At 39.9% G+C, this 14,332-nt stretch overlaps 1 protein-coding gene and 1 pseudogene across 1 annotated transcript; one reads left to right on the forward strand and one right to left on the reverse strand.

Moving 5' to 3' along the window:
* Nucleotides 1-12,876, reverse strand: part of LOC134377187 (exophilin-5-like) — a 77,497-nt pseudogene extending 64,621 nt beyond the window's left edge.
* On the forward strand, nt 1,125-1,973 carry LOC134377025 (non-histone chromosomal protein HMG-14-like). The gene has a single exon (XM_063095631.1). The coding sequence runs from the start codon at nt 1,125-1,127 to the stop codon at nt 1,428-1,430; it is 306 nt and encodes a 101-aa protein (XP_062951701.1). The 3' UTR covers nt 1,431-1,973.
* Nucleotides 12,877-14,332: the final 1,456 nt, after the last annotated feature.

Here is a 14,332-nt window from a genome sequence, read left to right on the forward strand (position 1 = left end):
GAAAAGACAAATTACTAATATCAGGAATGGAAGAGGGCTATCATTACATAACATCCAGACATTCAAAGGATAATAAGTGATTACTATAAGCAATTTTATGCCCCTAAATTTGACAATTTAGATAAAATAGATCCATTTCTCAAAAACCACAAACTATCAGACTCACCCATGATGAAATAGCCTGAATAGCCCTCTATTTATATCAAATAAGTCGAATTCATAGTTATAATCATTTTTTTAAAAAAAGCCTCCAGTTCTAGATGGTTTCACTGGTGAATTTTACCAAATGTTAAAGGAACAAGTAACACCAATGCTAACACAATCTCTTCCAGAAAATAGAAAACACAAGGATACTTCCTAACCCATTTTACAAGGCTAAGATCACCCTGACACCAAAACCAGACAAAAATAGTATACAAAAAGGTAAAACTATATATCACTATCCCTCATGAAGCCAGATGCTAAATCCTCAACAAAATATGAACAAAGTGAGTAAAAAACACATAAAAATAATACACCATGACCAAGTCGGATTTATCCTGAGAATATAAGTGTATTAGTTTGCTAGTGCTGCCATAATAAAGCACACGAACGAGTGACTTAAACAACAGAAATTTATTGTCTCGCAGTTCTGGTGGCTTGAGGTCAAGGTGTTGGCAGGACCATGCTCCCTCTGAAGGCACTGGGGAAGAATCTGTTCCAGGCCTCTTCCCAAGCTTCTGCTAGTTCCTTTGCTTGGGACTGCATAACTCCAGTCTGCACATGGCATTCTCACTGTGTGCCTGTTTGCTTGTGTCCAAATTTTTCCTTTTTTATAAAGGCATCAGTCATATTAGAATAGGGCTCACCTTGATGACCTCATTTCAACTTGATTACCTGTATAAGGACCCTACCTCCTAATAAGTATCTCCACATTCTGAGTGTAGTAGATTGAATGATGTCCCCCCGAAACTCACTGGAACTTGAAGCGTGTCCCCCACGTTTTATGTATTAGAAACTTGGCGGCGGGTCCTAGAAGCTCGGGCGGCGGGAGGAGCGGCAGCGGCCCAGCAGCCCAGCTTTGCGAAGGCTCTCGGCGCGCCGCGGCCCGCAGGCACCCCGCACGCGCCCCCCGCGCCGCCAGGATGCCCAAGAGGAAGGTCAGCTCAGCCGAAGGCGCAGCGAAAGAGGAGTCCAAGAGGAGATCGGCGAGGTTGTCAGCTAAACCTGCTCCTGCAAAAGTGGAAACGAAGCCAAAAAAGGCAGCAGCCAAGGATAAATCTTCAGATAAAAAAGTACAAACAAAAGGGAAAAGGGGGACAAAGGGAAAACAGGCCGAAGTGACTAACCAAGAAACTAAAGAAGATTTACCTGCAGAAAATGGAGAAACTAAAAACGAGGAGAGTCCAGCCTCTGATGAAGCAGGAGAGAAAGAAGCCAAGTCTGATTAATATCGTATACCAAGTCTTATCAGTGGTTCCTGTCACCCTTGTACAATCCAGAGGAATATTTTTATCAACTATTTTGTAAATGCAAGTTTTTTAGTAGTTCTAGAAACATTTTTGAGAAGGAGGGAATCCCACCTCATCCCATTTTTTAAGTGTAAATGCTTTATTTTAAGAGGTAAAATCATTCGCTGGTTGTTTATTTTTTGGTACAACCAGAAAATAGTGGAATATTGAATTATTGGAGGCTTTGACTGTCCTGGGTGTCAGCTTAACATTCCATAGATGGGGGTAGTTTTTATATCCTGTAATACAAAGCATACTAAATGGCAATTTGAAGTCACAGTCACATATTTACTGTGTCTTGAACATTTAAAATTAGTTCTATTCCCATGTTATTTTTTAGTAGAATTGTTTCTTAAAGAAGACCGCTCCTTAATCATTGCTCTCCCTGTCAGAACTGTGTGCCCTCTGTAACATCTTTGGTCATGGTAGTCTAGTTTTCCTAATAGTTTTGTTAATGTGTTGTGAATGATTGGAAATTTGATTATGTAGTGTATATGATATTAAGTTGTGAACTGGTGGGACTTATGTAACAGCTTACCAACATCTGGAGATACTGGTACTTGATATCCTCTTAAGGAAAATTTGCCTCCAAATTTGAAGATGGAAGGTCACTGGAAAAACTTTTTAAAAAATCATGATATGTGGCTTTTTAGAATTTCGGTACATATGTTAAGAATTGTGTACAAATTGAAATGTCTGTGATGATCCTCAACACAACCAATAAAATCTCAATTATGAAAGAAAAAAAAAAAGAAAGAAACTTGGCCTCCACTGTGACTGTTAAGAGGGTGGGAAATCCTATTACGGTAATTGAAAGGTGGAGCCTTGAAGAGGTGACTGGATTGTAGGACCGTGCAGTAGTGAATGGATTAAAAATGGTGGTCAGGGGCATGGTTCTGAGGGCTTTAAAAGAAGAGAGTCTGTCTCTCTCTCTGCTCCACCATTTTCTGCAATGTGAGACCATTGGGTCACTGTTGCCACCACCAGATGGACTTTGGACTTCTCAGCCTCAGAAACTGTAAGCAATAAATTTTGTTTTCTTTATAAGTCACCCAGTTTCAAGTATTTTGCTATAATCAACAGGAACGGTCTAATACACTGAGGTGCTAGGGATTAAGATTCATATATATCTTTTTTTCAGAGGACAGTTCAACCCATAACAGTAAGTAATAGTTTGATATTTTAAAATTGATTACTGTAAACTATATCAACAGTCTAAAGAAAAAAAACCACATGATGATATTAGTTAATTCAGAAAATCATTTGATAAAATTCAACACACATTCATGATAAAAACTGTTAGCAATTAAGAAATAGAACCTGGGCTGTCCAGTTAGCTCAGTTGGTTAGAGCTTGGTGCTGATAACCCCAAGGTCCAGGGTTTGATCCCTATACTGGCTAGCCACCAAAAGAAAAAAGAAATAGAACCTGATAAAAGGCGTCTACAAAAAAAACCTTACAGGTAACATCGCACTTAATAGTGAAAGACTGTATACTCGCTTGCAAGGCAAGGATGTACATTCTCAACACTCCTATTCAACATCAAGCTTGAAGTCCTACCCAGTATGAGGCAAGGAAAAGAAATAAAAGGCATACATACTGGAAAGGAAGAAATAAAACTGTCCTTATTTGCAGATGACATGATTGTCTACATAAAAAAAAGTGCCAAAAAAGAAATCCTAAAACTAATAATTGTGTTTAGCAAAGTGATAGGATATAAATCAATACTAAAAAATCAATTGTATTTCTGTATACTAGCAATGAACAATTAGCAACTTAAATTTAAAAATTTATATGGAAAACCAAAGACAAAACAATTTTGAAAATGAATAAAGTTGGAGGAATCACAATGTTAAGACTTACTATAAAGCCACAGTAGTCAAGATAGCATAGTATTTGTGAAGGAAAAGATGTATACAGTAGTCCCCTCTTATCCACAGGGACGCCTGAAACCAAAGGGATGCCTTATACCTCCAATGGATGCCTGAAACCACAGATAATGCCAAACCCTATCTATACACTGTGTTTTTTTCCTGTATATACATACCTATGATAAAGTTTTATAGGCTCAATGCTTTCTGGCACAACAAGTTGCCATCGCTCGGAACACATATTCTGTTCATGTCTTCTACCCACAAATTTAATACCTTTTCCATCTTAACTAATTACTTATCATGCACTGTGACTGTAACTTTTGCAGTTTGAGATGCAAACTAGCACACATTTCTTTTTCCTTCTTCACAATTTTATGGATGGAAGATTCATTCTTACTGTACATCTTAGCAACCTCAGCATACGATTTTTTTTCTTAAGTTGAGAACTTTCACCTTTCCACTTAAAGGAAGCATTTTATCACTTCTCTTTGGCATATCCAAATCGCCAGCATCATACTCTTGCACTTTGACATTATTAAGTCAAATAAGGGTTACTTGAACACAAGCACTGCGATACTGCAACAGTTGATGTGGTAACCAAGGTGGCTGCTAAATGCTAACGGGCAGGAGGCATCTACAGCGTGGAGATGCTGGACAAAGAGATGATGCACATCCTAGGAGGGGGGAGGAGGAGGGCATAAGATCTTATCATGCTACTCAGAATAGCACGCAATTTAAAATTTGTGAATTGTTTATTTCTGGAATTTTTGATTTAATATCTTTGGGCCATGGTTGACTACAAGTAACTGAAATTTCAAAGAGCAAAACCATGGATAAGAGAGAACTGTAGATCAGTGAAACAGAACAAAGTCTAGAAATAGATCCAAAAAATGTAGTAAATTTTTTACAGAGGTGCAAAGGCAATTCAATGAAGGACAGTCTTTTCAACAAATGGTGTTGGGATAACTGGGCATCCACTTGCAGAAATGAAACAAACCTCAATCTAAACCTCACACTTTACATAAAAATTATTTTAAAATGGATCAATGTGAGACATAAAATAATAAAATTTTAAAAAGAAATCATAAGAGAAAGTCTTTGCAATATGGGCTTGGGTGGATTGTTATTAGAAGGCTACCAAAAGCATGACTGATAAAAGAAAAAAATTTGATATATTGGATTTCATCAAAATGAAAAATTTTTCCTCTGCAAAGACACTGTAAGAGAATTAAAAGACAATTTACAGATGGGAAGAAAATATTTGCAAAACCCACATTCAGCAAAAGACTTGTATCCAGAACGTATAAAGAATTCTCAAAATTCAACAGTAAAAAATAAACAAGCTAATTAAAAAATGGGCAAAAGATGTGAACAGACACTTCAAAGAGAATATATGGAAGGTAAATAAACACATGAAGAAATGTTGGAAGGTAAATAAACACATGAAGAAATGTTTACCATCGTTGTTTATTAGGGAAACTCAAATTGAAACATGACGAAATACCCCTACAAACCTATTAAAATGGCTGAGATTAAAATGTTGAAAATACCAAATACTGTCATGATTGAAGAACTATTGTGCTATGTTATGAATATATGTGTCCCCCCCACCCCTAAATTCATGTGTTGAAACCTAACCCTCAAGATGATGGAATTAAGAGGAGGGACCTTTGGGAGGTGATAAGGTCAAGAGGGCCCCATCCCTATGAACAGTTTTAGTGACCTTACAAAAGAAGCTTGAGAAGGGGGTCTTTTCACCCCTTTCACCATATGCAGATACATTCAAGTCTCAGTCTATGAGGAATGGACCCTTAGCAGACACCAAATGTGCCAGCACCTTGATCTTGGACTTCCCAACACCAGAACTGTGAGCAATAAATTTCTATTGTTTATGAATTACCCTCTCCAAGCTATTTTGTTATAGCAGCCTGAACGTTTAAGGCAGAAATTGGAACTCTCTCACACATTGCTGGTAGAAATGCAAAATGGTACGGCCATTGGGAAAAACAGTTAGGCAGTTTCTTGTAAATTCAAGAATATGACCCAGATATTCCACTCCTAATAAAAACTTAAGTTCATGAAAAACCTGTACATGGATGTTTATAGCAGCTCTATTCAATATCTCCCAAACTTGGAGACAATACAAATGTCCCTCAGCAGGTGAATGGTTAAACAAACTGCAGTACATCTATATAATAGAATACTACTTAGCTATATAAAGGAATAGATTATTGATGCGTACAACAACTTGCATGACTGTCAAAGGAATTTTGCTGAGTTAAAGAAGCCAGTCTCAAAAAAGATTGTGTACTCTGTGCTCCCATTTATATAACATTCTTTAAAAGATAAAACTATAGTGATGGGGAATAGAACAGTGGTTTGGTGTAAACTGCCCTCTCTTCCATCCCCCTTCCTCCTTCAACTACTGTTAAATGGATTGTTTTGAAGTTGAAACCAAGACAAACTTGGTATTAACATAAAAAATCACAACCTTTTGTTGGGGGTGAGAGATTTGGTCATTGCAGCCCCCAATTTCCTCTTTCATCACTTGAAAGCCTAACACAATGGAACAAGGAAGCTGGCTCCTGTGGTATGCCAAGTTCATATGTGAAGTACAGACTTTTGAATAGGGCCATTGGCAACATCAATAAGACAGCATTCCTGAGAAGGAGAGGAAGGCAAGCCTATGGCTCTCAAATATCACAGCCTGTGCAGTAGCTAACTGCAGAAAAACAGACCGGAATGAAGGTGAAGGAAGAATTCACCCGTGTGTGTGTGTGTGTGTGTGTGTGTGTGTGTGTGTGTGTGTGTGTGTGAAAGACAATACCTCAGCGTGTGTGTGTGTGTGTGTGTGAGACAATACCTCAGCGTGTGTGTCTGTGTGTGTGTGTGTGTGTGTGTGTGTGTGAGAAAGACAATACCTCAGCAGGCTCTTAGCCACCTGCTTCTCAGTTTTAGGACCCAAGTGTGCCAACAAGGAAGGAAAACATTTTCTTACTAACTTTAACCTGACTTCCCTTTGACCTTCATGTGGTTCTCAGTTTTAAGACCATCTGTGTCAATGAGGAAGGAAAGTATTTTCTGACTAACCTTAATCTGACCTTTTGTCCTTCATGTGGTTTTGGCCTCCTTTTGTCTTTCATAGATCTTTCCTTCCCTTACTTTGTATTCTCTACAAACCAATAAGTTAAGTTCCATTTAACTAGGTTTTGTGAGGTTTTTTTTGGGCGGCCAGTGTGTACAGGGATCCAAACCCTTGTCCTTGGTGTCATGACACCACGCTCTAACCAACTGAGCTAACTGGCCAGCCCCCATTTAACTAGGTTGAGTACCTACTAAGTGTGTGAGGCTCTCCATTCCTGAGATAATCCTTGACCACAAGGAGCCAAGGTTGATATACAACCTACCATGTACCAACTTACCCATGTATTATTACATTAACATAAAAAAAAGGATAAGGGCAAAAAAAAAATTTAGACTTAAAAAAAAAAGAAATTATTTAATAATTTAAAATTATTTATGAAAGTAAAAAATAAACATTCTGCATTTCTTTATTATCAAAAGAAACAGTCAGTGTTACTTTTTTTTAGTAACATACTCATATGGTAAGTGTAAGAAATAAAATAGTAGTAAAAGGGTTAAAGTCCCTTTAAATATCATTCCCAAGAGATAAGCATTTTAACAGTCTGGAGTATATCCTTACAAAATACATATATGCATTTTTTAACATAAATGGTTGCCAGAAATTTTTTCTACGTAGACAGATACCACTAGTTGTCCCCCCTTATCCGTTATGCCATTTTCCTTAGTGGTAACATACCCAACATTTAGTTGGGCACGTGACGACCTAAAATTGTGTGTTCTCTATTTTCATGGTCAGTGGAAATAGCAAGAGTTTTAAAGTGAAAAAATATCCAGGTCAGGCACAGAAAGAGAAATACCACATGTTCTCACTTATTTGTGGGAGCTAAAAATAAATAAACAAACGGGGGGGGGCAGGGAAAAAGAAACAACAATCACAATTCCTTGAACTTGTTAAGACAAGTGAACAGATACGATGTTGATGGGTGGGGGTGGGAAGAGGGAGGAGGAGGGAGGAATCAGTAAAGAGACACAAAAATCAACTACATTGTATATTGATAAAATTTAAAAAATAAATAAATAAAAAGTAAAGTGAAAAAGTCCCAGTCCTGATTGTTACAAACTAGACAGGCCATGACAGTTCAACTTTTTTGTACTGTAGAAGGCAGCACTGCACGGTGATTACATGCAGATGGAGCTCCCAAATCCCACACTTCCTAGCAATATTACCTCAAGCAAGTTACTTATCCTTTAAGCTTCTTCTGTAAAATGGAAATAAAAATATCCTCTGATTCATCAGGTTGTTGTGAGAATTCAATGAGATAATACATACGATGAGTTTAGCATAGAACAAGTGCAACAAATGTTAGCTATTATTATAGTCACTATTATTATTTTGAAAAAGATGAAAATACCTGCATTACAATGTTTAAGATGAGGATAAAAACAAAAAGATATGAAAGACTTTAAGAGCACGACCTTGTAATACCAAGGTCCAGCACCAGCCAGCCACCACAGGAAAAAAAAAAAAAAGCTACAAGAGTTATAATGTCAAAAAGCCTAATGAGGACACTACTCCCTGACCTTGGGATATGGAACGATATTATTGTGGTTGTTCTATGTGTATTACCCATGGAGAGCAATCCACAGGAGTAAATAGACAGGAGAATATATCTGAGACAAAGTTCTCCCCTCTGTTTAAAGGAAGTAACTAAATTGGATGTTGTTGGAAAGAGCAGACACCTCAGAGATCCATGAAGTTAATCAGATACTACCTTGTTATATATCAGAATACTCAAGCCTATTGGGCATGCCTGTGACTTCTAGGCATTGCTCTCATGGTCCCTTTTCCAGGCCACATAATAGGGCTGCTTAAGGGTGAGCTCTATTTATGTGAACGCTTCATCTTATAGGTTCTACCACCAATAAAAAACTTGCATAGACTTTAGCTGTTGGGGCAGAATCTGTGTTTTATTCTCTTTGTAGTGTTTGGCACATAGTAGATGCCCAATAAATAGGCATCCAATGTCTCTTGAAACTCTCTTAGCCAGAGGCAGATTTCACAGGCTGGGAGAGGAGAGAGCAGGCAGACAGCCTGGGAGAGACAGGATGTGTCTGGCTTTTAATCTCTGCAGGATGCTGCAGCTTCCACCAGCTATGCTTCGCAACTGTGATGTGTTAAATTAAGTGTGAGCTAAAGGTTTCTTCAGACATAGTGAACTGGAACCTAACTTGAGGTATAGACAGACTGTAACCTACTTTTGGAACCAGTAGCCAAGTCTTAGCCAATCACCGGCAGCCAACTATTGGACCTGCGTTCAAATAAGGCAAACACCCAGTTATAACCAATCCAGCTGTTTCTGTACCTCACTTCCATTTCCTGTACGTCACTTTTCCTTTTTCTGTTTATAAATCTTAGCCTACCATGCGGCAGCCTCAGAGTCACTCTGAACCTATTCTGGTTCTGAAGGCTACCCAATTTGCGAATCTTTCTTTGCTCAATTAAACTCTGTTAAATCAAATTTGTTTAAAGTTTCTCTTTTACCAGATACATACAGTCCCCTTCAGGACTGTGCCACAGCTCAAGGACACTACTGCAAATCAATCAGAAACAACTAAATTCTGGAAAACCTTCCTAGGCTGCAATCTTGCTATTGAGCAAAGATGGTCTAAATCTAGACATGCCATTTTTCAACTTGATTGCAGCAGTTTTGTAACATCTTATACTTTATAAGTTTTCTGCAATAGGAAAAATAAACATTTCTGATGTATATATATATATATATATCTTTCATGAGCTGATGAGGTGATATAACCTTTTGGTACTCTCCATTTCAGAGTTCCATTCATGAGACCTGGTGATGGAGGTGGAGGTAGTTGTGGTTTTCGAACCATGACTATATATACATATATGCATATGCACCCACACAGCACACACACACACACACACATACATATATACATATGAGGATACTTCAAAAAGTTCAGGGAAAGATTCGTATTATCTTTCAGTTGTATTTTCCACAAACTTTTTGAAGTGCCATTGCATACACAAAAAGAATACAAGCTTTGGAGCCAGATAAATTTGGGTTCAAATTCTAGCTCTTCCATTTATGAGCTGTGTGACCTAGGGCAAGTTCCTTACCCTTGCTAAATTTTAGTTTCCCTTCTGTAAAAAGCCATTAATAATATTCATTCCAAGGAACAGTTATAAGGATTATTCAGTGCTGATGGGTAAAATAGTTCTGAGATAGACTTGGATTTGAATTCTGGTTCTACTGCTTAACTTGGACAAGGCACCCAACCTTTGTAAGTTTTTCCTTCTCTGTGAAATGGAAATTAAAGTATGCACCTAATGAGGTTATTGGGAAGAATAATTAAATCTGTATAACATGTTTAGTACAGTGCCTAGTATACAGTAAGGGCCCAATAAATGTTAATGGTTATTATTATCATAATAATTACTACTATTATATTAAAAAGCAGTACTTTATAAATGTTGGTGTGGTTATCTTCTCCACCTCAATTTCCTATTAATAAGAAATATCCAAGAATTGGACAACTGAGTTAAGAGTAAGGTATATCTGTATAGGGATTGCCATATTGCTCACCAAAAGACTCACAATGTCACTTACAATATGCAGAATCTTTCTGCTTCTCTCTCTCTTTACAAATAGATTTTTCTATCATTTTTAAAGGGGCAACATGATATTTCAAGGTTATTTCAATTTTTTTTAATTACTGTGAGGAAAAGCATTTTCCTATCTGTTTTGTTTACTGTTTGGATATTTTCTGGTGTGAATGGTTTATTTCTATCTTTTGCATATTTATCAATTTGAATCTTGGTGTTTTTCTTAAAAATTTGAATAAACTTTTTATATATTAGAGACATTAACTATTACATTTAATATAAATACTTTCCCTATAAGCTGGAGCCAGAGAGGTCCAGTGCAGATGAGGAGAGACAGGCAAAAGCTCTGTGTGTTCAGCAGCATTTCTATGGGTGGGGCTGCTGTCTCCTACACGGTGAACTCAACTACTCGCACGACTTTAACATCCATCTCTGAATATCTCTGGCTCTAACTATAGGATATTTCTTCTTAGTTGTACTGTAGACACCTCAAGCCTATCACAGTTATAACTGAACTCATCAGTTGTCCTCCAACCAGATAACTTTCCAAACTTCCCCATTTGGTCCCTTTTCTTCCTAGTCAAGAGATCCTGAGGCTGTTTCTCAATATAGTAAAAAGTCTGCCCAGAGTCTCTCAGACAGGCCTGTTGAACTGTCTGTGAAATTATATCCTTGAATATAATAAGTCATGTATCCTGATCTTTGATTCGGAAAATATGATGATCATACATATCAAGAAAATCAGCAGAAGAGGCAGCCAGGTTGACACGTTATCTCAGGCCCTTTCTGCATGTCAGTATCTGCTACTAAAACCATGTGAGCCTAAGGAAGGTAAGCAAAACAATCCCATGGAGACTGCTATCCAGACATGAGTGTTTGAGAGTGGAAGCCAGGAATTATCCGGGGGAAAAGCCTAGAAATTATTGCGTTGAATATTTGGTCCAAGCATCTACTTTCCTTAAATTATTTTTATATTTTAATGGTGACATTTTCCGAATTGAGTAGTTAAATATTATTAGTAGTTTGTTACAGTATTGATTTTGTCTTAGCACCGTGGCTTTTTCTGTTGATGTTTCAGTTAGGATGTGAGGGACATGAAATCAGATGTTTTTTAGTCTTCTAACACCTAGCCCATTGGCCTTTGCCACCTATGTATAGATCTAGTTCCCTCTAAAGTCAACTGAAGTGGGTACCATGAACTGCTATAGAGGAAACACAAGGCAATCATCAGGTCAAATATAAAAAGTCAAAATTCTCTTGAGTGAAAATTAAAATAAATTATATCTCTATTTTTAAGAGTATAGTTCATGAGAAATCAATTTGATAACCTAAATGGGAGCTTCCCTTCCTCTTGTTTCCTAATTCTCCCCTCAATTTCCCCAAATACACAATGTATCACTTAGAAAGCCCTATGCTCTTCAGAGACAAGAAATATTTCCAGTAATGTATACTGAGAGCAACCAGTTTCTTAGCGCCTTTGGAACATGTGTTGAAGCCAAACTCCACGCAGTTCTAAAGTTCTCCTTCCCAAAGTTGGGTGTGCCTGGGTGGTGCATGTGCATATGTGTGGGTCCATGTACGTGGGTGTGCGTGGGTTTGGACATCCTGCTCTCAGGAGAGCACACCTTTTACACTGTTTGGAGGAATGATAGTTTATTTTTCTAAAAGCCGAGTGTGTGAAATCCACACCCTCAAACTTCGACAATCATCTAGAGAAGTTTTTGGATGGGTCTATTCCAACATTGGGGAGAGAGTGCCTTTAATTCATCCCAGGACTTATCCCACCTTCCCCAGCAGGAAACTGGTTAATTTACATCCCACGTAATTTTCAGGATTCCATTCTCTGTTAACTACTCTCTCACTGGCAACACTGTATAGTAAGGACAAGGGTGAAATTCCGTAGACACTTCCTCCCCAAAGCACCACACACAAGGAGACCCACCCATTCCAGCCAAGCCCGCGCGTCCACGTGCCATTAACTCACACAAGCCTATGTGTGGCAAATTCCTCAAGCTCCCGCCCGAGAGATGGGGACGTGTCGCTGCCCGGGAGGTGCCAGCTCTCCCGGGCCTCTCTGACTGGTAGCGTGGGGTGGACAGAAGTGTCTTTGGGGCCTCGGGAAAAGGCGTTAGGAGAGGGTAGACGATCTAGAGGACCGGTGTGCGCACGTGGATGCGCGCGGACCGCAGAGGAGCAGCGGCAGGACTTGGAGCCACGCAGCGCCCCCGCCCCATTCCCCTGCCGGAAATGGCCCTCGGCCCCCAACGGCGGAGGACACACCTGAGCAGAGCGCGGCGTCGCCACACACCTGGACACCACGCAGCCGAGCGCGGCCCACGTGTCCCGGACGGGGCTGGACAGTCGCTCGGGACCCGCTCGCAGAGAAAGGCACCGAAGAACTCGCCACTACCCTGCGAGACCCCAGACTCGCAGCCATACCCGCCCGGGATGCAGTCGGTGTCTGGAGAGAGCACCCACCAGGAGTCCCAAAGTGCTTTAGGGAGGAACTCAGTGCACTTTTCCTCTTCCCGACCCGCAGCATCCGCTGGAACGCGCGTCCCCGGCGTCCCGGAGCCCCCGGGGCAGGGGTCCCGCGACAGCCCCGCGCCTCCCAGCGCACGCCCCGCTCTGGGGAGCTGCAGACCCCGGCCCAGGGAAAGGGAAAGGAATTTGCTCTGTACCTGATCCTGTCCTTCTCTGCCCTCTGTAGTTCCTCATTTCTTTCCAGCACCTGAAGGATCTTCCTGCCTTCTTCGTCACTTAAGAAACCGAAATCAAACCTCTGAGGAACTTTCGTCATTTTCTCTACTGTGTGTGTTAAACTTGAGCTCCTTGGCGCCTCCTGTTACAATGGCATTTTTCAAGGTATAGAAGACTCGTTTCGGGAACTTGATCCCAAAGCCCATAAGTCCGCCCCTTTGAAAATCTCAAACAACAAACCTAGGGAACGTCCCACAAGTACAGGACTCGTTTTGACAACACCTTAATGCCATGTTTCTCTCAACCTGTCCAACCGAGATGCAAAATGAACAACTAAAAGTGGAGAGGGAACCAATCCCCTTCCAAGGGGGGCGGGCTCTTCCTCGTCCCCGCCCTTTCCCCCTCCCCCTCCCTCATCTGACTTCTAAGCAAACAAGCCTACATAATTCTGCATCTAATGAGGCCAAGGCTTAACTGCTGGCCCAACACTATTTGCTTTGGCTGTTGCTGTTTACTCTCAGAACTTGAACTTGAGTAGTAGAAGGAATGAAAAGGATAAAGACTCATGACTAATCTTCCCTTTCAATATTTAAGAGCCGGTAAGAAACAGAATGTGAGTAGGAGCTTTAGAACTGATGGAAGCCTTACCCTATTTAAAAGACCAGAAAAGGCTGAACTCATTACACAGGTAGCTGTGGATGGACCTGGCCGAAGGGCTGAAATGAGTATATCTTTGGAAATTTAGGAGAAGACAGCCCTGGGGCAAAGGATGGTAGAAAGCACCTGTCAGAAATTTTTTGTAAGATTTTATAATCTTAATAAGTTGTTTCAGAAAGTAATACACTTTCAAATACCTAATCCTCTGACTAAAGCAAAATGTAACAAATAGCTTTTCCTGGAAAGTCAACTATTCCACATTGTAATGAAGTATGGATAGAAATTTCCAAGAACATTCATATGTGCACATTTTAAAAATTATCAAGGCTTTTTTTCAGAAAACATGTTGTTTCTCTTGGTTTCATTTCCTACCCCGAAATAACTTTGCCAGATCAACTTTCCTGCCCCATAGCCTTAATTTGGTTATTCCTTATGTGGTTATGACGATTACTAACATTTAAAATGTACTGCCATATATATCATCTCTTTTCCTGGCAAATAAGCCTAATAAAGATTTTGTGGGCCGACCCCGTGGCTCACTCGGGAGAGTGCGGCGCTGGGAGCGCAGCAGCGCTCGGGCAGCGCTCGGGCCGCGGGTTCCGATCCTATATAGGGATGGCAGGTGCACTCACTGGCTGAGCGCAGGAGGGTTGCGATCCCCTTACCGGTCACAAAAAAAAAAAAAAAAAAAAAAAAAGATTTTGTATCTGTAACAAAAACATGATGTCAAAAAATGGCTATTTATGTTTTTGTCTTTGGGCCCTCTACCCACCCCGATCATCATTACTTAAGAGAAGTCTAGGCAGCTAGCCATTCAAGTAACTTTTCGTGGGTGTCTTGTTTGTTATTTGCATGAAGCAGGAACCAATTCTGTTTACCAATGTTGTACTGCACACAGA

This window comes from Cynocephalus volans, chromosome 4 (genome assembly GCF_027409185.1).
Source record: "Cynocephalus volans isolate mCynVol1 chromosome 4, mCynVol1.pri, whole genome shotgun sequence".
In the NCBI taxonomy this organism is placed as follows: Eukaryota; Metazoa; Chordata; class Mammalia; order Dermoptera; family Cynocephalidae; genus Cynocephalus; species Cynocephalus volans.

Coding starts and splice junctions, on each gene's coding strand:
- LOC134377025 (XM_063095631.1), top strand. CDS start 1,125: ATGCCCAAGAGGAAGGTCAGCTCAGCCGAAGGCGCAGCGAAAGAGGAG.